This window comes from Miniopterus schreibersii (assembly GCF_964146895.1).
Source record: "Miniopterus schreibersii genome assembly, chromosome: 12".
In the NCBI taxonomy this organism is placed as follows: domain Eukaryota; kingdom Metazoa; phylum Chordata; class Mammalia; order Chiroptera; family Miniopteridae; genus Miniopterus; species Miniopterus schreibersii.
In genome coordinates, this window is record NC_138112.1 from 47733388 (window position 1) to 47760791 (window position 27404).

The 27404-nt window shown below is 37.5% G+C and overlaps 1 protein-coding gene across 2 annotated transcripts; it reads left to right on the forward strand.

Annotated features, from left to right (window-relative positions):
• Positions 1 to 26718, forward strand: LOC308565343 (L-lactate dehydrogenase C chain; the record flags this gene model as incomplete). 2 transcript variants are annotated; one of them, XM_081154385.1, is made up of 7 exons in its annotated part: positions 400 to 528; positions 6108 to 6225; positions 10975 to 11148; positions 14656 to 14829; positions 16516 to 16633; positions 23922 to 24045; positions 26554 to 26718. In XM_081154385.1, exons 1-7 carry the CDS (start codon positions 403 to 405, stop codon positions 26716 to 26718), a joined length of 999 nt encoding a protein of 332 aa, XP_081010511.1. In that variant the 5' UTR covers positions 400 to 402. The 2 variants fall into 2 exon arrangements, with proteins under 2 accessions (XP_081010510.1, XP_081010511.1); XM_081154384.1 differs by lacking the exons at positions 23922 to 24045; positions 26554 to 26718 and adding an exon at positions 1 to 127 and having other exon boundaries at positions 394 to 528; positions 16516 to 16637.
• Positions 26719 to 27404: the final 686 nt, after the last annotated feature.

Genomic DNA, 27404 nt, shown 5'->3' on the forward strand with positions numbered 1-27404 from the left:
TGGGCTTCGCACCTCAACTGCCGTTGCTGTTTTTCCTCTGGGGTTATTATTTAAAAAAAAAAAAAAATTAAAGACGGTGTGTTATGCTTCTGGGGGTCTGTACTGAGTTGCGCCAAGCCAAGTATTTGTGAGTATTTGGTACTGGGGCGAAAATGGTGGCTGGGCGCAGGGAGAACCCAAAATGCCTGTTGGTGCCTCAACGCCTGCTCCTGAGAGACTGGTCCTGGCACGACTCTCCATACCCTTTGACCAGGAAGCTATTTCTTTGCCTTCCCCTCAAGCCCGCTCCCACTTTCTGCAAACTCTTAGTTGTTCGGTGTAATTAAGTACATCAGGAGCTATGAGAGTTATTCAGGGAGTTCGATTCCACCGAAACTGCATTCTCTCTCTCAGGTTCTCAAAATGGCAACGGTCAAGGAGCAGCTTATTGGGAATCTAGTTCCGGAAGAGAGACTCTCCCAGCAGAAGATCACCATTGTTGGGGTTGGTGCTGTCGGCATGGCCTGTGCCATTACTCTCTTAATGAAGGTGAGTAATAAGCCTATTCTGTGGCCGAAAATCAAGTAAGCACTTTTAGGTTCTTGTTGCTGAGTTCAGGGTTGCAGGGCTCACCCCTTGACAGCAAATGTGTATTCTCTCATCTTAAAAAAATTTTTTTTTTTTTGGGTCATATTCCTCTCATCTGATTTTGACACAATTTAAGAAACATTTATTTGAAGTATACCATTCTTAGACTATTTTAAATTTATTTATACACACATAGATTGGGTTGTTTTGTTAAATATGAAACATTTTCTGTTGAAATGATCTGTGAATTGTCTTCCTTGAGGAGCAATGAGTGAAAATAATTTTTCCCAGTGGCTTCCACTTTTAAAATTTTTATAAAATTGTGTATTACATGCTCATTATAAAACAAAAAGTACACAATTTGACAAAATAACAATGGACATTTTAAAATTCCCTTTCTGTTTCCAGAGCACCTTTTCATGTGTTTATTGGCCATTTGTATGACTTCTTTGGAGAAATGTCTAAATCCGTTGCCCATTTTGAAATCAGGTTATTTGTTGTTTAGTTGCAGGAGTTTTTTATGTTCTAGATATTAACTGCTTATCAGATACATGATTTTCAGATATTTTCTCCCATGTCCTGGGTTTCCTTTTACTCTGTTGAATGTGTCCTTTGATGCACAGTTTTTTTTAATGTAGTTCATTTTATCTTTTTTACTCTTGTTGCCTGTGTTTTTGGTGTCATATCAAAAAATCATCAGTGTCATGAAACTTTTTCCCTGTGTTTTCTCCTAAGAGTTTTATAGTTTTAGGCCTTACATTTAGATCTTTGATCTAACCAGATCTTTGATCCATTTCTGGTTAACTTTCTATATGGTATAAAGTAAATGGTCCAACTTCATTCTTTTGCATGTAAATATACCATTTGTTGAAAAGACGGTCCTTTCCTGGTTGAATGATCTTGGGACCCTTGCCAAAAATCATTTGCTCATGTACCTTAGATTTTATTTCTAGGATCTCTGTTTTGTTACATTGCTCTGTAAGTCTCTATTCCATTACCTCACAGTTTTGATTACTGTAGCTCTGTAATAAATTTTGAAATCACGAAGCATAAAACCTCTAACTTTGTTATTTTTCAAGATTGGCTTGAGATTCCATGTAAATCTTATAATGTGCTCTTCTATTTCTTAAAAAAATGCCATTGGGATTTTGATACGGGTTGTACTAAATCTGTAGATTACTTTGGGTAGTATTGACATCTTAACGACATTAAGTCTTTTAATCTATAAACTTGGGATGTCTTTCCATTTATTTGTGCTTCTTTAATTTGTTTCAGCAATGTTTTGCAGTTTTTAGTGTATAAGTATTTTGCCTCTCTAAATGTTGTAAAGGTGCTATTTAATTTTTATAACAATCTTAGGAGAAAGGTACTATTATCATGCCCATTTATGAATGAAAATACTGAAGCACAGATGTTAAGTAGTTTGCCTGTGGTCAAATGGCTAGTAGGCGAAGGGGCCAGAATTCAGACCTTGGCAATCTGGACACAGATCCGTGCTCTTTTTGTTTTTTTGTTAATCCTCACCCAAGGATATTTATTTTCCATTGCTTTTCAGAGAGAGGAAGGGAGGGAGGGAGAGAGGGAGACAGTGAGAGAGAGAGAAAAGGAGAGAAACATCGATGTTTCATGTCACTTGGTTGCTTTCTACAGGCATCCCTATTTGGGGCAGAGTGAACTGCAACCCAGGTACGTACCCTTGACTGGGAATCAAACCCATGACCCTTCAGTGCACGGGCTGACACACTCACCACTGAGCCACACTGGCCAGGGCACAGATATGTACTGTTACAAGCTTTACTATGTATTTGGACAATTTTTGGAAACGTGCAGAAATGACAAGAAGAAGCAAAACCAGTCAAATTCCAGAACCCCAGAAAGGCTCAGGAATTGGAAGTACCAGTTTTCTCACAAGGTGGAGGTGAGGGATGGGACAGATAACAGGGGGATTGGTTGGAGGTTTATATGATGAGAAGGAAAATCACCAGATTCTCTTCTGCACCTTAATCAACTAGGCAGCCAACTCTCATATCCCGGCAGACAAGGGGAAGCAGTTTATTCTTTGGAGAAATTGAATCTGACAGGCTCTGCCCTCAGGGAATTAAAGAGGTAGAGGACAGACATCTTATTGAAAGCAGTAGAATTAATCGAAAGTCTACATGTCCATTGGGCTACTAGAAAGCAGACTGCTAGACAAAGATAGGATATTGAACAGAAAAGAAATGACAGGATCAATCAGGAGGTCCAGTAGTTGATTGACATTTTAGTAAGAAATAAAGAGCAGGCCCTGGCCAGGTAGTTCAGTTGGTTAGAGCATCGTCCCGATATACCAAAGTTGCAGGTTTGATCCCTAGTCAGGGCATATACAAGAATCAACCAATGAATGCATAAATAAGTGGAACAACAAATTGATGTTTCTCACTCTCTCCCTTCCTCTCTATCTCTATAAAGTTAATAAATAAAATTTTTTAAAAAAAAGCAGAAGAAAATTATTCAGTAGATAAAAGAAAAAATCCTAAAACTGAAGGACATGACCTTGCAGGTATAAAGAATTTACTGAGCCCAGCCGGCGTGGCTCAGCGATTGAACATCGACCTGTGATCCAGGAGATCCTGGTTCAATTCCCGATCAGGGCACATGCCCAAGTTGCCGGCTAGATCCATCCCTGGTGGGGGGCATGCAGGAGGCAGCCGATCAGTGACTCTCTCATCATTGATGTTTCTCCCTCTCTCCCTCCCTCTCCCTCTCCCTCTTCCTTTCTCTCTCTGAAATCAATAAAGAATTTTTTTTTTAAAAAAAGAATTTACTGAGAACTCAGCACAATGAATCAGAAAGGAAAAAAGCCCACTCCAAGGCATATTTTCATGACATTTCAGAACTCCAGTTGTGAGAAAGGTTAGTTGTTGGAGCCCATTTATTTTTTATTAGAATCTATTGTATTCTGGCAAATACTCAAGTGAAGCAGAGTAGTTCAGGACCTTGTTTCCAGGTCACAGTGATGTGTATTGTGGGATAAATGGAAAGTGATAAAGGATATTCACATATGCATATTCACATAGTCCATTGACTTAGAGGGACTTACGAGTATCATGACACCTGACCATGTCATTGAAAGGTGGACTTTAAAGGGTTTATAAGGATATGTAAAGTTTTTAGGAGTGGGTGGCTGTGCAGCCTACTTCCTTGTCCTATACAGAGCAGAGTGGCCATAGCTGTTCCCTTAGATTGATTTTTAGTCTCTTTCTCTCTACCTTACTATGGTCACTTTGGAACTTCCTGGAGAAAAGTTTCTAAGATGCTCATAACAATTCTTATACGATTCTGGTAAAAACAAGCCCAGGGTCTCTATTTGGAATTCTAATTGAGAAATGACTCTCATAGATGTAGTTAATTCTTTTAAAAACCAAACAAAAACTTGTAGGGATTACGTGAATTGTCTTTGACAGTCAAGAAAAATGGAGCTAGGAAGATTCCCTTGGTAAGAGAATTGTCTGATAATCTGTTGAGAAGACAGATAAATCAAGTTGGAAATATAATTTAAAAGCTGGCTGTTATTAAATTATTGTCACTCAGCTCCAAATCCAACTTTCTATACTCTGCATTGTGATACTAGTGTTGAATCTCTGTTTTATCTTTTTCTCCTTTGCCAGTTGATACTGTGTTAGGTTCTGCCAATAGGGACACTAGAGTCTGGGAAGTTGGAAGGCAGGACAGGAGCAGTGACATTTTTCCTGTTGGCTTTTTGTTTTGGTCACAGTCATCTCAGCTGCAGCCCTTTGTCCCAGTAGTAGAAGTTGGTTCTAGTCTCCAGTATCTCCCTCACCCCCTATGTGGATTTGTTTTTTTTTTTGGCTCTAGTTTCTTTTGGAACTCCAGCATTGACCTCATCTTGCCCCTTCAATGGTATCAGTAGCAGTGAGGATTTGCCTCCTCCAGAGTTCTGGGACTAGTTCCTTGAAACCTTTAGTTTCCCGGTCCTCAGCCTAGGGACAGTAGTTTCCAATCTGCGGTTACTATATCTGGGCTACCTCAGCTGTTATCTTTTTCCTCTTTAAGCCCTCTAGCATCTGTCTCAACAGTTCCCTATATTAAATTCCTTCTGTTCAAATGCTTAGAGTAGTTTCTGTTTTCCTGTTCCAGACCCAGGCAGATACACAGACTGATGTAAAAATGGATCCGTAAACATGATCTGTTTTTTAAAAAAATCAGCCAAAAGTGATACGTGATTCTTCTGGATGAAACTCTTTATTCTCCTATTCCTGATATGTGACACATAATTTAGTAAATTTTAGAATATACATTTCTCCAGTAAGACCAGATACTACCTGATTTGAGAAAAAACATTAGTTAATAGGAACTTGGATCCTTTTTCCTTATTGCTCACCTTTGGAATTTGGCCACTGGAATCTGAAGGAATACATTCCTTTATATAGCTGAATAGTCTGTTGAATGTGATGAAAACCCAATTCAAATTAGAGTAAGCAATAAAGAGACTATATATTGTTCATATAAGTGGAAAATCTAAGAGTAGGGCTAGCTTTAGGTACTATAGATTCTGGAATTCAGACATATCGATACACAGTGTTTGTATATCTTGGTTTATGTTTCCTCTATTGGCTTAATTCTCAGTCAGGGTCTTTCTGTGTGGTGGTAAAGATGGCTATACAGTTTGTTCTTAGAGTCTTATGTCATTCTTAAAGCTGTGATTCCAAAGAAAAATGAGACTTATTTTCTCATCTTCCATTTTCAAACCTCATAGACATTGTGCCCATTTGTTATGTCTGGGCCATTATGCCTATTGGTGAACTAATTTCTGTGACTGGAAGGAAGGATGGAACAATTGGTTGGGTCTTGTTATATGCCCATGTACTGCTAGGTTGGAGGACTGATGTTAATTTTACTGTACTGACCCACATGGAATGGCCATAAGGATGCATACTGAAAACAGCTTCAGCCAATTCAGAAATTAGGCAGACAGGCTAAATATAGTAAAATTCTTTGAAAGAATTTCATAACTTTTCATTGGTTTTAATTTTTTTATTCATTTTTTTGGGGGGGGTGGAGAGTGAGAGGGATGGAGAAAGGGAAGAAAGGAAGGAGAGAGAGAGAGAGAGAAACATCACTTTGTTGATCCACTTATTTATGCATTCATTGGTTTTTTCTTGTATGTGCCCTGACCAGGGATCAAACCTGCAGCCTTGGCGTATTGTGATGGTGCTCCAACCAACTGAGCTAGCCAACCAGGGCAACTTTTCATTGGTTTTGAACTCTTAATCTGAAGTGGAAAAAACCCAATTCTAAAAAAAATAATAATTATATAAAGGCAAAGCAATTAATTTTTGCTGCATTCTGTTGTTTACCTTGACTTCTCGTCCATTCTAGGCATATTAAAAAACTATAATTTTTTATATCATTTCATTCTGTTAAAAGTATAACTCTCCTTTGATTAGAAAATAGCCTCACAAAATTTTTTTCTCATTCTCCTAAAATGGCATTATGAACATTTTCCAGAATATTTTATCCATAACTTTTATGTATTTTAGGGTTTGGCTGATGAACTCGCCCTTGTTGATGTCTTAGAGGACAAATTGAAGGGAGAACTGATGGATCTTCAGCATGGCAGTCTTTTTTTTACTACTTCAAAGATTGTTGCTGGAAAAGGTTAATTTTAGTGTTTTAAAATTTTTTTATTTATTGACTTGAGGTGGGGGGGCCAGAGACACACAGGCATCAGTTTGTTGTTCTACTTACTTATGTATTCATTAGTTGATTCTTATATGTGCCCTGACCGGGGATCGAACCTGCAACCTTTTGGTGTATAGGACGATGCTCCAACCAACCGAGCCACCTGTCCAGGTTTCTACTAAATTTTTATGGTTTTCCTTCACTTTTATTTTTCTTGCACCTAAAAGGACAATTTTTTAAATATATGTTTTTATTGATTTTAGAGAGAGAATAAGGGAGAGGAAGAGAGAGAGAGAGAAACATTGATGTGAGAGAGAAACATCAATCAATTGCCTCCTGCACATGCCCCAACTGGGGAATGAACCCAAAACCTCGGCATGTGCCCTGGCCAAGTACCAAACCAGTGACCTTTTGGTGCACAAGACAATGCCCAACCAACTGCGCCACACCCACCATGGAAGGATAATTTTTGAACACTTGTTTTTAATGTCTTTCTAAGACATTCAAATTAATATTCATAGAAACAATTATCTTAAAATATTAATTTTGAAATATAAAAAGAGTTTAAGTATAACAAACATCAGTGCACCTCAGTGAAACATTACCAGTTCAGTTGATACATTCTGTAACATCTCTTCATATCTCATTCAGAAATTGAGGTCCAGGAATAGACTGTACTTTTTTAAAACATTGTTAAAATACTTATTTTGATACAGTCTATCATAAATAAGTCAGTAGAGTTTCTACTCTGTTCCAGATGCATCTGTGTAGTAAGAACCTGGCGCCATCCAACTGGTAAAAGTCTGAGCAATATTCCCTCTTGTCCCAGCTGGAGCCCAAACCTTCCATGTTGTTCCTGTTCATTGATTACTTCCAAATTCAGATGACCAAATAGGTTTTTATCCCCAAAGTAAGCTTAAAATAGTTGATTCAGGCATTCTAGGGTCGGCACCCCTCTTAAACCCCCAGTAAATCATAAGCATAATAAAGCTGCAGTGGATGGCAAACTGGTAACACTTGAAGAGCTGCTGCAGCCTTTGCTTGACCCCTATGCTGAGCTTTACCATGGCAGCAGCCTGGGCTGTGCAGTCAACAAGAAACTCTTGAAAAGAACAAGGTAGTAAGAGCTTACTTTACCAGATATCAAGGCTTATTTTAAACCTGCTAATTGAATGCAGAGACACACAAAAGATTGTTATCTAACACTCATGTTGTTATATAAATAACATATCATTGGTAAATTTATGGACTTATAAAAATTTTTTGTTATGGTAATGTTTGTTTTCATGGAAAGAAATAAAATTGAACTGTTACCTGATAATACACAGAAAAATTAATTCTGGGTTGGTGAAAGACCAAAATGTGAAAGGCAAAACTTTAAACCTTCCGTTAAGAAGATAATATAGAATATCTTTATGATCTCAGGGTACGGAAGAATTCTGTGAACACAAAGACCCAAAAAGCTCAAGCAATAAAGGAAAGAGTACAACATTTAGAATTTTGTGTTTATAAAACGAGACAGTGTAAGAATGAAGAGATATTTGCAGCATAAACAATTGACAAAGGAATAGTATTCAGAATAAAAGTACTTGTATAATAAATGACAAATATACAGAGCCCAGTAGAAAAATGGGAAAAGGCTTGAACATTTCACAAAAGAAGAAACTCAGCCTATAAATATATGAAAACACAATCTTATAACCAAAGCTAGGAAAATAAAAAGCATATCAATATACCATTACATACCCATTAGATTGGCAGAAGTATGATAATACTAAGTGTTTGTTAGGATGTGGAACAATAGGTGCTCTCATGCTTGACATGTAGGAGTATATTATAGGAAAACCACTTTTTGAAAAAGTTTGCCATTGCCTGGTGAAGTTGAACATGAACATATCCCACAACCCAGGAATTGCGCTTCTAGGTATATTCCCAAGAGAAATTGTGCACATGTGCACTAGGATACACGAACAAGATTAGTTCAAAATTCGAAACAATTCAATGAATATCAATACTAAGTTGCATATATTATGCAGTGTGATATTACAGAGCAGTGAAAGTGAATGAACTACAAGGACACACATTAACATGGATGAATATCAGAAGCATAATAATTAGCTAAAGTAATACATATCTTATGATTCAAAAACAAAGTTTAATATGTTATTTGAATAAGCATAGGTGGTAAACCTTTTTTAAAAGGTAATGTGATTTTCACCACTTAAGAATGGTTGGTAACCTCTGAGTATGAAGGATGCAGACTTTGAAGCATACAGGGGCTTCCAAGATATTGGTGATGTTCTGTAACGTGTATGATTTTTATAGAGTTGTTAGCTTTATTTTATTTTTAAAAACTTATCTTTATTGTTGAAAGTATTACAGATGTCCCATTTTCCCCCTATTGATCCCCTCCACCCTGCAGGCCTTGTTAACTTTAATATTTAAAAAATTGAACATGTATTTCTTACATATTCTTCTATATGAATGATACAGTTCACAGTAGAGCATTTTGAAAATACATTTAGTGAGCTCTAATGAGGAAGAGCAATAGGACATCTTTGATTATCCACAGATGTTTTAAATTTTCTCATATATATAATAGTTAACACAGACCTCAAGTGCCTGGAACATAGAAGGTGCTAAAATATTTGTGGAGGAAAAGGAGGAATATGAGATCAGAACTTGTTATTATGATCTTATGATCAAGTTAGGGGTTAAATGCAACATACTATGGAAAGATAACATAAGGCACTGTATATATGGACTATGAGAATTATAGGCAGTAAGTACTACACAAATTCAGTGAAGTGAAAGAGTAGTTTTTATGAATGATACGATTAGGGAATGCCTAGCAGAGGAATTGGTATTTAAAGAAGGGCTTGATTAACAATATAATAACAATTGTTAACATTTATTTAACGTGTAATATGTATGAGGCACCGTTCTGAGTACTTTATGTATATAAACTCACTGAATCATCTAAAGGAAAAACTATTAATAGCTCAATCTTGCAGATGAGGAACTGAGAATCCGAGGAACAGGCAAAACACTTGTCCAGGGTCACACAGCTAGGAAGTGGCAAAGTCAAAATAGAAGTGGTTGGACCCCAGAGTCTGCTCCAGACCATTATGATTTGCTGTCTCTTGAAGGATTGAGTTATATTTAAAAAGGAAAATAAGTAACAGGGAGATGATAGCATTAACAAAATCAGGGCACTTGGAAAATCTGACATTAAAAATAAGACACAAAGTTAGTAAAATAATTTGGAGGCAGATTATGAAGACTTGATATTTTACTTTGGTATACACTTTAATTGACTTTGCTAGACATAGTATTTCAAATAATCCGAACTGTGGAGAGATGACTCTGGAGAAGTTACAAGGGTTTTATGTCCGTGTATCCTCTAAAAGTTGAGGGTGGGGAGAAGGGAAGGAGAGAGGGAATGGGGAAGGAGAGACACAGACAGAGGTTGAGAGATTACTTTGGATTTTTCTGGTTAGATAAGAGTTTATGGAAGGTAAATGTCAAGCAAAGTCTTTGAGCAAAAATGAATAGACTGTGCAGAGAGAGAACTTCTGTAGATCTTTTACTTGATAAAGGGAGAGATAGTCTTTTAGATTAATGTAACACATGTCAGCCTAAGAAATGCCATCTTTCTAAATTGTCTTTCTAATTAAAATTTTTACTGGGACAGGAAAAACATAAAATGCTTATGATTTATAATTTAGATTAGAAAGATGAGAATGACTATAAATAAAGATCTAATCATATCTTTAAAATTGAACAAATTCCTTTTCAAAAGAGCATAAAAATAATTTTTGAAATAGAGATGGGATATAGAGGAGATTTTATCTAATTTAATTTTTGACATCCATATGATAATTAACTTCCAGGTATATAATTCTTTAAAACAAGTACAGTATGGGATAGGGAGCATCATATCATATTATCATTGGATTTAATAGGTGAAACAATTTTACAGCTGATCATCAGATTTAGAAGGTAGTTTATTTTCTTGTTTCAATCAAGAACTTGCTTGTGATCTCAAATCCAGTCCCTTATAATTAGAAATAAATATATTCTTACTCTCAGAATCCTGAAACAGATAACATAAATTTTCAGAGTTCTAAGCTTCTGATATATATATAGTGTTTCTAAGAAGCTCGAGAGCTGATTTGCATAGCTTTGGGCCTTAATAGCAAATGAGAATGTGGGCTTAACAGGATAGTAGGTTCTGTTATTTTTTTTAAAAAAAGCTTTTTGAAACTTGTAAGTCATAGTGACAAGACTTCCTTCAGGTTATACAAAAGAACATTACTACATGGAAAGTTTGTTCATTTCCATATGCCAAACATGAAGGTATATGAGTTTTAATTATTTATTTATTTATTTATTTATTTATTTATTTATTTAAATGTACCTTTATTGCTTTCAGAGAGAGGAAGGAAGAGGGAGAAAGAGAGAGAGAAACATCAATGATGAGTCATTGATTGGCTGCCTTCTGCACGTCCCCTGCTGGGGATTGAGCCCGCAACCTGGGCATGTGCCCTGACTAGGAATCAAACCTTGATCTCCTGGATCATAAGTCGATGCTCAACTGTTGAGCTGTGTTGGCTGGGTGGTATATGAATACTTTATCAAGGTCATACAATAGACTTTTAAAGAATTAAGGCATAGTGATTATGGCAGTCTGGACCCAAATACTGTCTTTTGCTTCCGTTTTAGATTTCCATGTATCTGCAAACTCCAAATTAATTGTTGTCACAGCAGGTGTACGGCAACAGGAAGGAGAAAGTCGTCTTTCCCTGGTTCAACGTAATGTGAATGTCATGAAATCAATCATTCCTCCTCTAGTCCATCATAGTCCTGACTGTAAGATACTTATTGTCTCAAATCCAGGTGAGTCTTTTCTCTTTAACAACTTTATTGAAGTAAAATTTATATACAATATACCCATTCAAAGTATACAATACAATGAGGTTTTTTTCCAGATTTTTGGAATGTAATTGCCATATAACATGCAAGTTTAAGGTATATAGTGTGATAATGTTTTAATACATTTACATACTGGAAAGGGATTACCACAGTAGAATTAGTTAACACCTCTATCACCTCACATACAGTCATCCCTTGGTATTCTCAGGGGATTTGGTACCACTGTGGATACCAAAATTCTTGGATGGTCAAGTTCCCTATGTAAAATGGAGTAGTAGTTGCCTATAATCTATATTTGCATATAGACTAAAGCAGGGTATGCCTACATATTACTTCATTTGTGTGTAATCAACATAGTGCTCAGTGTGTCGCAAATTCAATTTTTGCTTCTTGGAACTTACTGGAATTTAAAAAAAAATATTTTTGATCTGCATTTGGTTAGTTGAATCTGCAGATGTGAAACCTATAGATATGGAAGGCTGACTGTAATTACCATTTCTTTATCATGGTTAGAACATTTAAGATTTACTGTCTTAGCAACTTTCAGATATATATATTGTTAACTATAGTCACCAGTGCTGTATATTAGATCCCCAGAACTTATTCATCTTATATCTGGAAGTTTAAGTTTATCCTTTGACTGACATTTCCTCATTATCCCTCCTCCACCAACCCCTGGCAACCACCATTGTACTCTCTGTTTCTTTGAGTTCAGTTTTTTTTAGAGTCCACGTATAAATGACATCATACAGTGTTTATTTGTCTTTCTCTGTCAGACTTATTTTACTTAGCATAATGCCTTCATGGTCCATCCATGTTGTCACAACTAGCAGAATTTGCTTCTTTCTTGTAGCCAAATATTCCATTATATATGTAAATAACACATATTCTTTATCCATTCATCCATAGACACACACCTAGGTTGTTTTCATATCTTGGCTATTGTGAATAATGCTGCAGTGAACATGGGTGCAGATATCTCTTTGAGATACTGATTTCATTTCTTTTGGATATATACCTAGAGGTGTGATTGCTAGGTTATATGGTGGTTCTATTTTTTTTTTTTAAATCCTCACCTGAGGATATTTTTTCCATTGCTTTTCAGAGAGAGTGGAAGGGAGAGAGAGAGAGAGAGAAAGAGAGAGAGACATCGATGGGAGAGAGACACATCAGTTGGTTGTTCCCTGCACATGCCCCAACTGGGGCTGGGGATCCAACCTGCAACCCAGGTACATGCACTTGACTGCAATCGAACCGGAGTCCCTTCAGTTTGCAGGCCAATGTTCTAACCACAGAGCCAAATGGGCTAGGGCGGTAGTTCTATTTTTAATTTTTTGAGGAACTTCCATACTCTTTTCCATAGTGGCTGCCCCAGTTTACATTCCCATCAGCAGTACACAGTGTTCCCTTTTCTCCTCATCCTCACCAAATATGCCTAAATATTTTATTTATTTATACATATATGTATATATATGTATAAATATATATCTTTATTGATTTCAGAGAGAGGGAGAGAGTTGAAACATCAATGGTGAGAGTCATCATTGATTGGCTGCCTTCTGCACCCCCCCGGCACCCCCGACTGGGGATTGAGCCCTCAACCCAGCCATGTGCCCTGACTGGAAATCGAACTGTGTGATCTCCTGGATCCTAGGTTGATGTTCAACTGCTGAGCCACACCCAGCTGGGCTAAATATTTTATAGTTTTGATGCTCTACCAGGAGCTGTTCTTTACATTTCATTTTTAACTGATAATTGCTAGTATATAGAAATACTGTTGGTTTTTATGTATTGACCTTGTATGTTGAAACATTGCTAAATTCACTTTTTAATTCTAGTAATTCTCTTTGAATTCTTATGATATTCTACATTATCATGTCATCTGCAAATGCAATGTTACTAGTTTTAATTCTTTCCAATTTGAAGATTTTTTTATTTTCTTGCTTCATGTCACGGGTTAGGACTTATAGTAAAATGATGAATATAAATAGTAATGGCAGACAAATCTGCATCAGTCTGAAGGCTCATTTCCTCCCTTTTTTTGGTAGCTTACCAGAGAGTTGGGTCAGCTGAATTGAGCCATTGAACCAACCTGTGTAGAAACAGCAAGGTCTTAAGCTGATTTCAGTATTCCTGGCATGCAAGGTTCTTCCCAGGGCCCTCAGTATGTACACCTTGGCTCTGGAAATGCATACTGCTTACCATTGTCACCAGATCCAGCTATACTTTGATAAATTTCTTGTTATTTAAGGAAACTAGGGGTTCCCTTCCCCCTCCAAAGCTAACATGGATATGTATGTAACACAATGTGGTGGTGGGGCCCATTCTTGTTCTTGGAGGAATTTCAAGAGTACAGCTAGCTTGCCAGCCAAGAGAGGCTCCTCTGCATTTGGCTATTTAGTATATAGAAGATATACAAAACCTATGTTGCTTAACCTATGCTGTGGAATAATGAGAGTTCAGTGTACAGAGAGTGGTTCCCTACTTCTTTGCTTCTAAGGTTTTCTCCAGTAAACACTATTTATATGTATACCCTCTGGTAGTAGTAGTACGTGCCCATGATAACTTGCACGACAACAAGTGTTGAGGGTGGACATACTTGCCTAGTTTCTTATCTTATGGGGAAGGCATTCAGCCTTTCATCATTGAGTATGATGTTTAATGTGGACTTTTTTTTTCTAGAAATTCCCTTCATAATTGCGGAAAGTTTTTTTAATCATGTAAAGGGGGGTTAAAAATTTGTCAAGTGCTTTCTTCTGCATCTATTGATTCTTTTTTTAATATACATATATACTTCTATTGATTTCAGAGAGAGGAAGGGAGAGGGGGAGAGAGAGAAACTCAATGTTGAAAGAGAATCATTGATTGGCTGCCTCCTGCACACCCCCTGCTGAGGACTGAGCTGACAACCTGGGCATGTGCCCTGACTGGGAATTGAACCTCCATCTCCTGGATCCTAGGTCGACGCTCAAGCACTGAGCCACGTCGGCCGGGCTGTATTGATTCTTTTATCATTATATAAAGTCATTCTTTGTCTCTAATAATTTTTGAGTTAAAGTCTATTTTTTTATTACAGCAAAATATACATAACATAAAAATTTACCATTTTAACGTGTATAATTCAGTGGCATTAAGTACATTTTATTTTGTGCAACTTCTACCATTGTACCAGTGTCCAGACTTTTTCATCACCTCAAGTGGAAATCCTGTACCTATTAAGCAGTCACTTCCCATTCACCCCTTTCTTTATTCCCTGGCACATACATTATCTCAAAAGAGAATTTAAAAAAATTCTGATAGTGAATAATTTAACCCAAGTGAGTGGTTATGAATTTTCTTGTTGATTTGCTTCGCTCCAAACTCTGTAATAAATCTGTATTTTACTCTGAGACAATTGATCCATCTATTCAGAAAGGCAAATTATAAAAGCAAGTTATTGTAAATCTTCTAACAAGAAATTTTTCTTCCTAGTGGATATTTTGACATATGTGGTCTGGAAGCTAAGTGGTTTACCTGTCACTCGTGTAATTGGAAGTGGTTGTAATCTAGACTCTGCCCGTTTCCGTTACCTAATTGGAGAGAAGTTGGGTGTCCATCCTAGTAGCTGCCATGGTTGGATTATTGGAGAACATGGTGATTCTAGTGGTAAATATAAACCCATTTTCATTATGTAATCACACTTCTTAATCCACAATGATGCTTATTTTCTTTAAAGCCTATTTTTTGTGATATTAAGATAGCTGTGTAATGTTTCTTTTATTGGTATTTTCCTGGTGTACCTATCTTTTTCTATTCTTTTACTTTCAGTCTTTTGCATTATTGATTTAGTTACCACTCATTAAATTGTGCATAGAGTATATAGCTGTTTTAAAGAGTCAGTGAGTGTTTCTCTTATCTGGAGCATTTTCATTTATTGTTATTTTTAAAATAACATTATTAAGGTATGATTCATATGCCATAAAATTCACCCATTTAAAGTGTATAATTCACTGGTTTTTAGTATATGTACAGAGTTTTGCAGTCATCACTACAATTTAATTATAGAACATTTTCATCACCCTAGAAATAAACTTTTACTCCTGAACTCACCCCTACCCCAACCCCAGGCAACCACTAATTTACTTTCTCACTCTATAGATTTATTCCAGACTTTTCATGTAAATAAATTTATATAATATGTGATTTTAAACTGTTGCTTAGGCCACACCAACCTTTTTCTTTTCTGAACATAAACATTTAAGCTCTGCAGCACAATTAGAACTTTATATACATATATATATATATATATATATATAATTTTAATATATCTTTATTGATTTCAGAGAGAGGAAAGGAGAGGGAGAGAGACAGAAATATCAATGATGAGAGAGGCATTGATCGAGCCCGCAACCTGGGCATATGCCCTGACCGGGAATCAAACCCCAATCGCCTGGATTCCAGGTTGACGCTCAACCGCTGAGCCACGCCCGGCCGGGCAGAACTTTATATTTCTTACAGTGTTTTCTAATTGTATCATATGTGTGAATCTTCTTTCCACAATGGCAATAAACCCATTAAGAATAGGACCATTAATTTTGTCATTCATTGGTTTATTCAAAGGATTTAATGAGCCCTTTTTTTGTTTTTTGTTTTACTACAAGGGTCATACTATAAGAAATTCTTTTTTTTTAAATCCTCACCTGAGAATATTTTTTCCATTCCTTTTCAGAGACAGTGGGAGGGAAGGAGGGAGAGAGAGAGGAAAGGAAGGGGAGAGAGAGACAGGGAGAAACATTGATATGAGAGAGATACACCAACTGGTTGCCTCCCGCAGGTGCCCCAACAGGGATGGGGATCGAGCCTGCAACTGAGACACATGCCCTTGACTGGAATTGAACCCAACAACCTTGGTGTATTGAGATAATTCTCTAACCACCTGAGCTACTTGATCAGGGCAGCTTCACCTCATTCTTGAATGACAGGTTAATTGGATATGAGATTCTATGTTGACAGTTATTCTCTTCATCTCTTTGTTACTGTTAAGGATGGTATTAATTTGCAGCTCTTTCCCCTTTTTGCTTGTAATATTTTATTTTTTTAACATTCTTTTCTTTGTGGCTTCTGTACTTGTACCTTGCTTTAAAATGTCTCCAATATCACATAATTATAAATTCTTCTACATATTTTTCTAAGACATAATTTTATTTTTTACATTTCCCTTTTTTGCCCATTTGAAACTTATTGTTATATATGGTATAAGGTAGTAATCTAGGTTTATAAGAAAATTAGTAAACTCAAACAACTGATGCAGTACTAGGAAGAAGAGTTCATTCTGAGATACATTTCTTTTAGTGCCCTTATGGAGTGGGGTGAATGTTGCTGGTGTTGCTCTGAGGACTCTAAACCCTAACTTAGGAACTCATTCAGACAAGGAGCAATGGAAAAGTGTCCATCGACAAGTTGTTGAGAGGTAAAGTACTCATTCAGTTTCTTAATGCATTAATTATCAGTTGTAAGAACAAATGTCACAGAAAAAAATATGTAGTAGTTCTTTGTGTTTTTGTTTGTTTCTTTTTAATCCTCACTTGAGGATATTTTTCCCATTGCTTTTTGGAGAGAGTGGAAGGGGGACAGAGAGAGAAACATCAATGTGAGAGACACACATCGATAGGTTGCCTTCCACATGCTCCCTGACCAGGGCTGGGATCGAGACTGCAACCGAAGTACATGCCCTTGGCCGGAATCGAACCTGGGACCCTTCAGTCCATGGGCCGACACTCTAACCACCGAGCCAAACTGGCTAGGGCGATCTTTGTGTTTTGTGTGATAAATAACTCTAACTTTATGAAAATCCTTGAAATTCACTTATATTAAGCACAGTTTTATTTGGGGGTCATATTGCACAAAGAAAATGTACTTCACAAGAACTCATATGTGTTTGAGGGTAATTTAGCAAGTAAATATGAGCATGGACTTTGGGACCAGGTTACCCAGGTTTGATACCTGACTTCACCATTTATTAGTGGTATGATATTGGGAAGTGATTTAAAATTTCAAAAGCTCAGTTTCAAAGTTTTTAAAATGGGGATATAAGAGAGCCTACCTGAGAGGGCTGTTATGAAGAGTAAATGAGTTAGTACATGTAAAATGCTTAGATCAGCACCTAGAACTTGTGTTCATCAAATGATAAAAACAACAACATGCAGCCGATTCAGATAATCAGAAATTAATTAGGTCTACGTATAAATGAAGTGTCTGACCCTGTATAAATCAGCCTTAACAGCACACATGATTCTCCCTTATGCTTTAGCGAAGTTACATATTAGTAAAAGTTATAGAACCTAGACATCACTTTTGGATATTCTAAACTGGAATATTAAATAAGTTATTTTATTTTCTGATCATAAAATCACATGATCATTTTAATGGGTACAGAATTTCAGGGAAGATGACAAAGTTCTGGAGAAGATGGTGGTAATAGTTGTGCAACTGTGTTTATGCATTTAATGCCATTGAACTGTACACTTAAAATGGTTAAAATGGCCAATTTTACCACAATTTAAAAAATAAAATAAAGTACATGGTATCAATAGTGGTTTGAAGTTCAGATTGTCAAATTAACCAAACATAATAGGCTTTAACCTAATAGGCATTAAGTTTATCAAGCTTAGTGAAAGGATCCTAGATAGAAAACATAGTATAGAGTATTAGCATTTTTAGGGAGGTATTAAAGGTGTCTGAGTGTAGCTTTCAGGTCCCATCACTACCTGGGGTACACTCAGTTGCAAGGGAAGAGGGCAGACTACCCCAGTATAGGAAAGATGCTGTCTTTGTTTCCCAACACTTTCTATTTAAAAAAATTTTTTAAAAATATGTTTTTATTGATTTCAGAGAGAGAAAGGGAGAGGGAGAGAGAGAGATAGAAACATCAATGATGAGAGAGACTCAACAGTCGGCTGCCTCCTACATGCCCCCTACTGGGGATCGAGCCCGAAACAGGGCATGTGCCCTGACTGGGAATCGAACTGTGACCTCCAGGTTCATGGGTAGATAGATGTTCAACCACTGAGCAACACTGGCCAGGCCCAACACTTTCTTTTTTGATTACAGTTGACATTCAATATTATATTAGTTTCGGGTATACAGCAAAATGGTTAGACATTTATATAACTTATGAAGTGATCCCCCTGGTAAGTTTAGTACCCACCTGGCACCAAACGTAGTTATTATAATATTACTGACTGTAACTTTATACCCCCATGACTGTTTTGTAACTGCCAATTTTTACTTCTCAATCTCTTCACCTTTTTTTCCAGCCCCCCAACTCCGTTTCCTTCTGGCCACCGTCAGTTTGTTCTCTGTATCTATGAGTCTGTTTCTTTTTTGTTTGTTCATTTATTTTGGTCTTTAGATTCCACATACAAGTAAAAGCATATAGTATTTGTCTTTCTCTCTCTGAGTTCTTTCACTTAGCCTAATGCCCTCTCGGTCCATCCATGTGGTCACAAGTGGTAAGATTTCATTCTTTTTTATGGCCAAGTAATATTCCATTGTATATATGTAGCACATATTCTTTATCCACTCTATTGATGGCTATTGTAAATAGTGCTGCAGTGAACATGGGAATGCATATATCTTTTCAAATTAGTGTTTTGGATTTTTTTGGATAAATATCCAGAAGTGGAATTCCTGGGTCATAAGTTTTGTTTTCAATTTTTTGAGGAACCTCCATACTGTTCTCCACAGTGGCGACACCAATCTGCATTTCCACCAGCAGTGCATGAAGGTTCCCTTTCCTGCACATCTTCTCCAGCACTTGTTGTTTGTTAATTTATTGATGATAACCATTCTTACAGGCATGAGATGATAACCTCATTGTGGGTTTTTTGGTTTGTTTTTTATATCTTTATTGATTTCAGGGTGAAGAAAGGAGAGGGAGAGAGAGTTGAAACATCAATGATGATAAGTAGAAGAGTATAGTATAGTAAATATATAAACCCCAATTACGTAGTCATTTATTATCATTATTACTTTTTTTGTACTAACCATAATTGTATGTGCTATACTTTTATTTGGCAGCACAGTAGGTTTGTTTATATCAGCATCACCACAAATGTGAGTAGTGCATTGCACTATGACCTTACACAGCTACGATGTCATTAGAGGATAGGAATTTTTTAGGTCCATTGTAATGTTATAGTATCACTGTTGTATGTGTGGCCTATTTACCTAAATGTTGTTTTGTGACCCATGACTGTATGGTGCTTTTTGGTTCTAGAATTTTTTTGGTTTTGTTTTTTAGGTTTTCTATTTATTGATATTTTCATTTTGTTCATTTATCATTTTCTTGACTTTCTCCCACATCATCTTTTGGCTCTATGAGCATCTTTAAGACACTTGTTTTAAAGTCTTTGTCTATTAAAGCTGCCACCTGGGGTTTTTTTCAGGGACAGTTTCTATTTATTTTTTTCCCTTTGAACGGGCCAATACTTTCCTATTTATTTGTATGCCTTGTGATTTTTTTTGTTGAAAACTGGACATTTGAATCTAATAATGTGGAAACTCTAGAAATCAGATTCTCTGTCTTGCCCAGGGTTTGCTGCTGTTTTTGTTGTTGTTGTTGTTCGTTTGTTTGGTTTTTGATTGTTGAAGGCTGTCTCTATGCCAAGGATCAGCCTGAGATGTTATCTTCTTTCGGGCTTATTCTGAGCCTGTGCTTTTCTCTGGGCATGCATGGTTACTTTGTAATTTCTTCCATATATGCAATTGCTTGTGTATGTTCTAGTCTTTAATTTCCTGCTCCCAAAAGGGAAAAAAGAGAAAAATGAAAAGGGGAGGGAAGGGTGCCTACTTTTTAAATTTCCTGGAGGTCACTTTAGCTAAAGGAAGAGGGGCTTGCAATATTTGGTGGGAAGTACAACAACAATGGCTGCCCCCTCTTTTTCTACACTTCTGTCTTCAGAAGCAGCAAGCAGTCAGCCATTAGAGCACAGATCTCTGATACTTTGAGGACAGGCATCCTTTGTGCAGGCTGTTCTAGGAATATGTGAATAGCTGCCTGCTGGGGGTGGGGGATGGGTAGCTGCCACTGTGCTAAGAGCTTAAATTGGTTGAAATTAATCACAATTTACCATACAAACGTTCCCCTGGAAGTTTCAAGCCTTCAAAAGGCTTCAGAGTTCCAAAAGAGTTATATCATACAGATCCTGGCAGTGTAATTGTATAATTATTGCCTACATAGGGAGATAGAGACCTGGTGCTTCCTACTTTGCCATCATCCCAGAATCCTCCAGTGCTTAACTAATTTTTTTTAACCTAAAGAACTGTTTTTTTGCAAAAGCAAACTCAAGGCCCTCTTCCCAGATACTCCTGCCTTTGTTGAAAGGGTCCATACCTTTTACTCATGATACCTCTCCATGACTTGAGTGATTATCTTTGTATTCACATATTCCTCAGAGTTTGTTTGACAAACATGTCTTTAATATTTTATTCATAGAAAATAACAGGCCAGTATACCTATAACCATCAGGATCTATTAAGATCCAAAGGTAACTAGAATTTCTCACAGGTGTTTTGGTAATTCTTAACTAACGGGACAATCTTACTTTTCCCTTTAATTTACTATCACTTGTACCTTATTAAAGGTATTGATACAGACACATTCAATTATGTGTTCAGTATCTCTAAGCAAATTTATTTCCTCTTCTGGCCAAACTATTTCCATAGGGATTGCATCAATTGGAAATTTTAGGTCAATTTCCCAAAATATATTTTCATTTTGGTCATTATTGTTGTTTTATTTTCTTAAATTTCCTTAAGGGAACCTTACAAACCCTTTGTCACACCCATTACCTTTGGGTGAGAGATTAAATTAATGCCCTAGCATACAAAACTTGTTAATGTTAGTATCACTTACTATCCTTCTCAACAAAAATGTCCCTTACTTATCTACCATATGTTTTCAGTGACCAGGACCCTTAGAGCCCATTTCCCAGTAAAAGCAGGAATCTACCTGATCTGGAAGCACAACCATAACCCAGCCAACTAAGGACCATGTTTTAGCTAATACTGGTTTCTAAGTATCATGGAGCAGCCCATCTATTTCTTGTAAGGATGCCACAGTGTTAGTCTTTTGTCTGCTCAATCCCTAATAATTGTACCAGAGGGAATGTTAGTTCTTTTTTAATTTGAAACCCTTTTATAAGGCAGTGATTTTCAACCTTTTCCATCTCGTGGCACGTAAACTACTAAAATTCTATTGCACACCAAAAAATTTGTTTTTTGCTGATCTGACAAAAAGTAGGTACAATTTTTATTCATTTGCACTGGATGGCTATTGTCGTATTGGCTGTTGTCACTTTTTTTATTTGACAATCTAAGAGAAAAGAGATCAGTGCCCCTGACTAAATAGTATTGCATGTTTTGAAAATTCTTGCTGCATACTGGTTGAAAAATTATTAAGATCACATTTCTCACTGAAGTCCTGTGTGGTTTGAATACCAAATACTGTAGCATGTTACAGATCAATACTCATTCCAGTTAGTCCTCTCAACAATGCAGTGGCCAAAATGGAATTATTTGCCCTCTGGTCATTTTGCAGAGGAGCTGTAATTATAAAAAATCCTCAGAATACTCACCCGGCCGGGCGTGGCTCAGCGGTTGAGCGCCTACCTGGGATCCAGGCGATCGGGGTTCAATTCCCAGTCAGGGCACATGCCTGGGTTGTGGGCTGCAGCCGATCAACGACTCTCTCATCATTGATGTTTCTATCTCTCTCTCTCCCTCTCCTTTCCTCTCTCTGAAATCAATAAAGATATATTTAAAAAAAAATAAAATCCTCAGAATACTGAAAGTATTTATCTAAAAATGGCTTAACTCTTTTGTATTATATAGTCTCTGGTTTTCCAGTGTCTAACCAACAGTTGCAGAGGAGTGACATCAAGATTAATAGATTGTCCTTCCAGGTTCCCAATAGAACATTTAATTTAGAACATGGATCTGTTTTTGTCTTAAAATACCAGCCTTAGAACTGCTTGTTCTGTTTGCTCCCTTTAGCCTTCCTTTTACACCAGGGAGGTAGAGTCCAGCAGTTTTATTTTCATTAGGATTGGTTAATAACAACTAAAGGATTATGTTTTTAGCCATTTTTTTCTCAACCCTCTTTTTCTCAAGCCATTTTGTTAATATTATTTTTAAAAAATATATCTTTATTGATTTCTGAGAGAGGAGAGGAGAGGAAGAGAGAGAGAGATAGAAATATCACTGATGAGAGAGTCATTGATCGAGCCTGCAACCCGGGCATGTGCCCTGACCGGGAATCGAACCCCGATTGCCTGGATCTCAGGTTTGACGCTCAAGTGCTGAGCCACGCCCGGCTGGGCCATTTTGTTAATTCTTGAGAGGACAAATCCATCATCTAGATTCCACTGATAAGATTTGTCCCCAGTTATCTTCTGCAGAGCCTTCTTCAACTTATACACCATTAGTTAATCACTCAATAGGCATAATATTCCTCCCTTTCCTTTTACTTACCCCCCAGAGTCTTTGTCTGAAAGCTGATCCTAATTTGACACCAGTTGAGAATCTGAAAGCTAATTATAATTTGATACCAATCTACATGAATTCTAATAGTGCCCCTGGTTCTGGATTGACAGTCAAATCCCAGCACACCACATTGAGTACAGTCCAGGCCCAACTGTTATGTGCTGAGGTGATCCATTAAACACGTCAGTCTTATCTTTTGCAACCAAGTATGTTATGTGCAGTCCTGGCACCTTGAAACTGCGTGTAGGTGGTTGTAAGACAACCTGATGTGAATAATGATGCTGTACATTCTGTGTTTCCTGTCCTGGAATCTTTTCTCAAAACTAAATAAACTCAATGCTATGTTAAAACCCCCTTGTCCTTTGAGTCAACCCAAACCTGAGACCTCTGTTGGTGACAATAAAAAAACCCCAAACCAAACATATATATTGTAGAAAACAAGAATATTCAGGAAAGCATAAAGAAGATAATATCACCTGTAAGCCTGTCACTCAAAAATAATCACTATTAATGATTTGGTGGATTGATGCAGTTCTAAAGTTTCTATAAAAATGTATTATGTTTTTTATAAGCTTGAGATAAGAAATTACATAATGTTTAGGACTGTGCTGTTTTCTTTTGAAAATGTATCATGAACATTTTCCTGTATTTCCATATATTATTGGTTTATTGATATATTCTGAGGAAAAATATGTACACATGGCTTAAATTGTATACATTGCACCCAGTAACAATTTTAAGTGATTAGCAAGATGTATATGCTAACTTTCAAGGTGAACAGATTCTGTTTGGATATATTTAAGCAATAATACAAAACACACAATACAACGTACAGATGATGTTATTATAGAATTGTATACCTAAAATCTGTATAATTTTATTAACCAAAGTCATCCCTATAAATTCAATAAAAAAGTTAAAAAAGGATAATACAGAAACTTTAAAACTAGTTTTTATCTTGAATGGCATGTATGCCCTAGTACTCCACCTTTCTGATGAAAGAAGGGCGAAGTGGTAAAGCGAATAATGAAACCTGTGAGAGTAGTAGAGAAGCCTGTGTTGCTTGTTTATAAGTAATTTCTAGAGGAAATCTGAGAAAGTCTTAATGGAGTGGAATTAACATGTAGGTTGCTTCAGAATGGATGCTTGCAATATATTCTTTTCTCTAAATTGACTTCTCATTGATTTGATTTTCTCACTTTCTACAACTGTAGTGCCTATGAGATTATCAGGCTGAAGGGGTACACCTCTTGGGCTATTGGCCTATCTGTGACAGATCTGGTAGGATCAATTTTGAAAAATCTTAGGAGAGTGCATTCAGTTTCCACTATGGTTAAGGTAGGCTTAAATTGATCTTTATTTATTATGTTTAATATTTGTTAAGTCCTTACTCTGTGCCACGCGTTATGTAAGATGTTGAGGATATAATGGTGAACAAAAAAGACAGAGTCCCTGACCTCATAGAAGTTAATGAAAAAAATGGACTTAATAAAACAATGACAAAAGCAAATATGTAATAACAGATTATGCTAAGTGCTATGATCAAAAACTAAAAATTGCTAAGAGTACACAAGAAGAGAATTGAACTATTCTGGGAAGGGGCATGGGTGGTGGTTAGGGAAGTCTTCTCAAAGAAGTAAAATGTGACCTAATCCAAGCAATGAGTAGGAGTTAATTTGGGAGGCTGGACTAATATTCCAAGCAGAGGAAACACACGTGCAAGAGGATCTGAGGTAGATATAAGCAGAGAACACTTGAGGATCTGAAAAAAACGTCATTTGTTGAAATGCAGAGAGCAAAGGGAGCAAAGGGAAATGCATGGTGAAGGGAAAAGCAAGCAGGGTCAGGCCACCGAAAGGAAGAGGGTAGGCTGAGGGGGTGGCAGCAGGTCTTGGTCAGTACACAGGGCCAGGCCAGGCCCCAGGGGTCAGGGCCCTTGTTTTCAGCCCACCCAGCGGTCCCCAGTGGCATGATGATGGACGGACATGCATTCTCCAGTTCTAGTCAGAGAAGCCCCTTATACAAGGAAGAGAGACAGAGGAAGTAGAGGAAAACAAATTCCCGAAACACTGGCAGGGAAGCAGAGGGCTTCCTTCCCCAGCCACAGTGGCCTTCTTCTTGATGCCACCCAACCTCTGGAAGCTCATGTTAAAACTTCAAAAGCTACCCAGAGGTGACAACAGAATTACCAAGGAGAGGGAAAAGAAGGGAAGGTGAGTGTAACTGGAGCTGGAGCCTGGCTGAGAATGGAATGTGGCCTGACAGTCTGGTGGGGCAGTGGCCTTCCATGGCTAGGCACACACCAGAGTGGAGTGAATGAGTATGGTCTGGCAGGGGACCCTCAGAGGAAGACATATGGTTGGTCTGATGGAGCTCATGAGGTTGACTATAATGTGGCTACCAAACTGAGGGAGCTGGACTTCAGTGGAGGAAGTGGTCTCTAGAGAGTCCCTCTGTGAGTGACTAGAGCAAGATAGGAACAAGGGGTGTACCCCGAGCTCCTGAGCAGGGCCCCAGAGATGGTGAGAGGGAAGCTTGGCTGAGTAGTGCCTGTGGTCTTCGAGCTATTGTGGGAAACTGGGAGGCACCACTCTAGAGTCAAGGGACTTCACCCTTCCCTGAAGGCTAGTTCCTGGTAACTGTTTATAATCAGACCTGGAGGAAGAACAAGACCCTTCCCATTGCCTCTTCCAATCCTAGATTCAACCCCAAGGGTGGGGTAGGAAAGAGTAATGAGTGGTGAGAGACAGGGAGGTACGAGGGGTCTACTGGGTCGTCTTATCTTCCAGGAATAGTAGGGAGGAGGCAGAGTCTTGTTTATGGGCATGCAGGCATTGTGTGGGTTGTGCAGGTTTTAATAGACTTTCTGGAAGCTGCTTCTGTGGCTTTGGATTCAGCTGCAGGAGTGGAGGGAGCATTAGGGCTGTAGACCTGTGGTTTAATAGGTCCAGGATAGGACAGTCGCCATGACTCACCTATGCCATGGACCCTCTGTATCATGGGAGGTTCAGGATTGAAGTCAGGTGGGGGCAGTGGATAGAGGTATCCAGGAGGGTAGGGGTATTCCATTGGCAACTGGTGGGAGCCCTGCTAGGCATGAGAATACCCATGCCCATAGGTTCCATGGGAGGCTTCACCTCTGGAGACTTGAGATGCCATCTGTAGCATCCCTTGTCCAAACCCAATGACACTCCCTGGTGTGAAGGTCAATTTATACAAAACAGAGCCTTCTCAGCCACTTCCTACTTCAAAATTCACTGTTCTCTTAAATATTTTTTTAAAAAATATATATCTTTAGTGATTTCAGAGAGAGGAAAGGAGAGGGGGAGAGAGAGAGATAGAAACATCAATGATGAGAGAGTCATTGATTGGTTGCAGCCCGCAACCCAGGCATGTGCCCTGACCAGGAATTGAACCCCGATCGCCTGGATCCTAGGTTGACGCTCAACCACTGAGCCACGCCTGGCCGGGCAAAATTCACTGTTCTCTTAATGTAGTTTTTACCAAACACAGGCTGCTTGATTTCACAGTTCTTTATCAGATAAAATGACATCATGAAGGACTACATGGCATCCTTCCCCTTACAGAAGGATGACCCAGTATGGGGTAGACAGTGCCTTTCTTGGCCCCTTTGAGGCCTCTGGCACATTGTTCATGTTACCGAACATAAGTTCCACATGGCCATAGGACATTTGGATGATCTTGGTATTGTCATCGATCACTTAACCACCCCGAGTGATTCTTGTTGTGTTCCATAGTCTCTCCAGTATACTCTTATTGTGAAGCTCTTGCACAGCTGCTTTCCCATATCAGGTTACTGAACAATAATATAATTTTGCCTTTTAGGGCTTATATGGAATAAAAGAAGAAATCTTTCTCAGTATCCCTTGTATCTTGGGGCAAAGTGGTGTCTCAGATGTTGTGAAAGTGATCTTGAATTCTGAGGAGGAGGCCTTTTTAAAGAAGAGTGCAAACGTACTTTGGGATATCCAAAAAGACCTGGTATTTTAAAGCCTTTTAATGTTCTTTATTTTATAGAACAGGAGATAACAAACTGTATATTTTACATTTTAAAAGTATTTTCATCTGATTTGAAAAATATAAGAAAATATTGGAGACCTATAGAATACTCCACTCTCTCAAGGCTAGAAAAAGGAAATGGTAAAGGTATTTCTCCTCTTTTACGAATCTCTTATAGCTCTATTCTAATGATACCCAACTGTACAAATGTAAGAGAGGCCTTCAGGCTTAGTAGAATATGTACAACAATCCATTATTATATAGAATTTAAGATTTTTTTTTCACAAAACAACAAGCAGTTTTTTTAGTATTGAAATTTCATCTTGTGCTTTCTTCACTTAGGGAACCAGCATATTCGCTTTATATTGCTTCATTAGCTTCTCGTGTCTGTATAATTTTTATTGAGTACTTATTTTTAAGACCATGTATATCAGAAGGAAAATAGAAATATAACTTTTTGGTGTAAAAATTTTTAAATGAAATACCTTCAACCCTGCAAGTATTACACTAATTCATATAAATTCAAATTGATGATTTGGCGTCTCAGGTTGAAATACTACACAGGGAGCTTAACCCATCAGATATAAGTGAAAATTATGCAGTGTGGAAAATAAATACAAGGAAATTTGTCTTGGTTTGTGTGATTAACTTAAACTAAAGTGAAACCTGGAACTTCC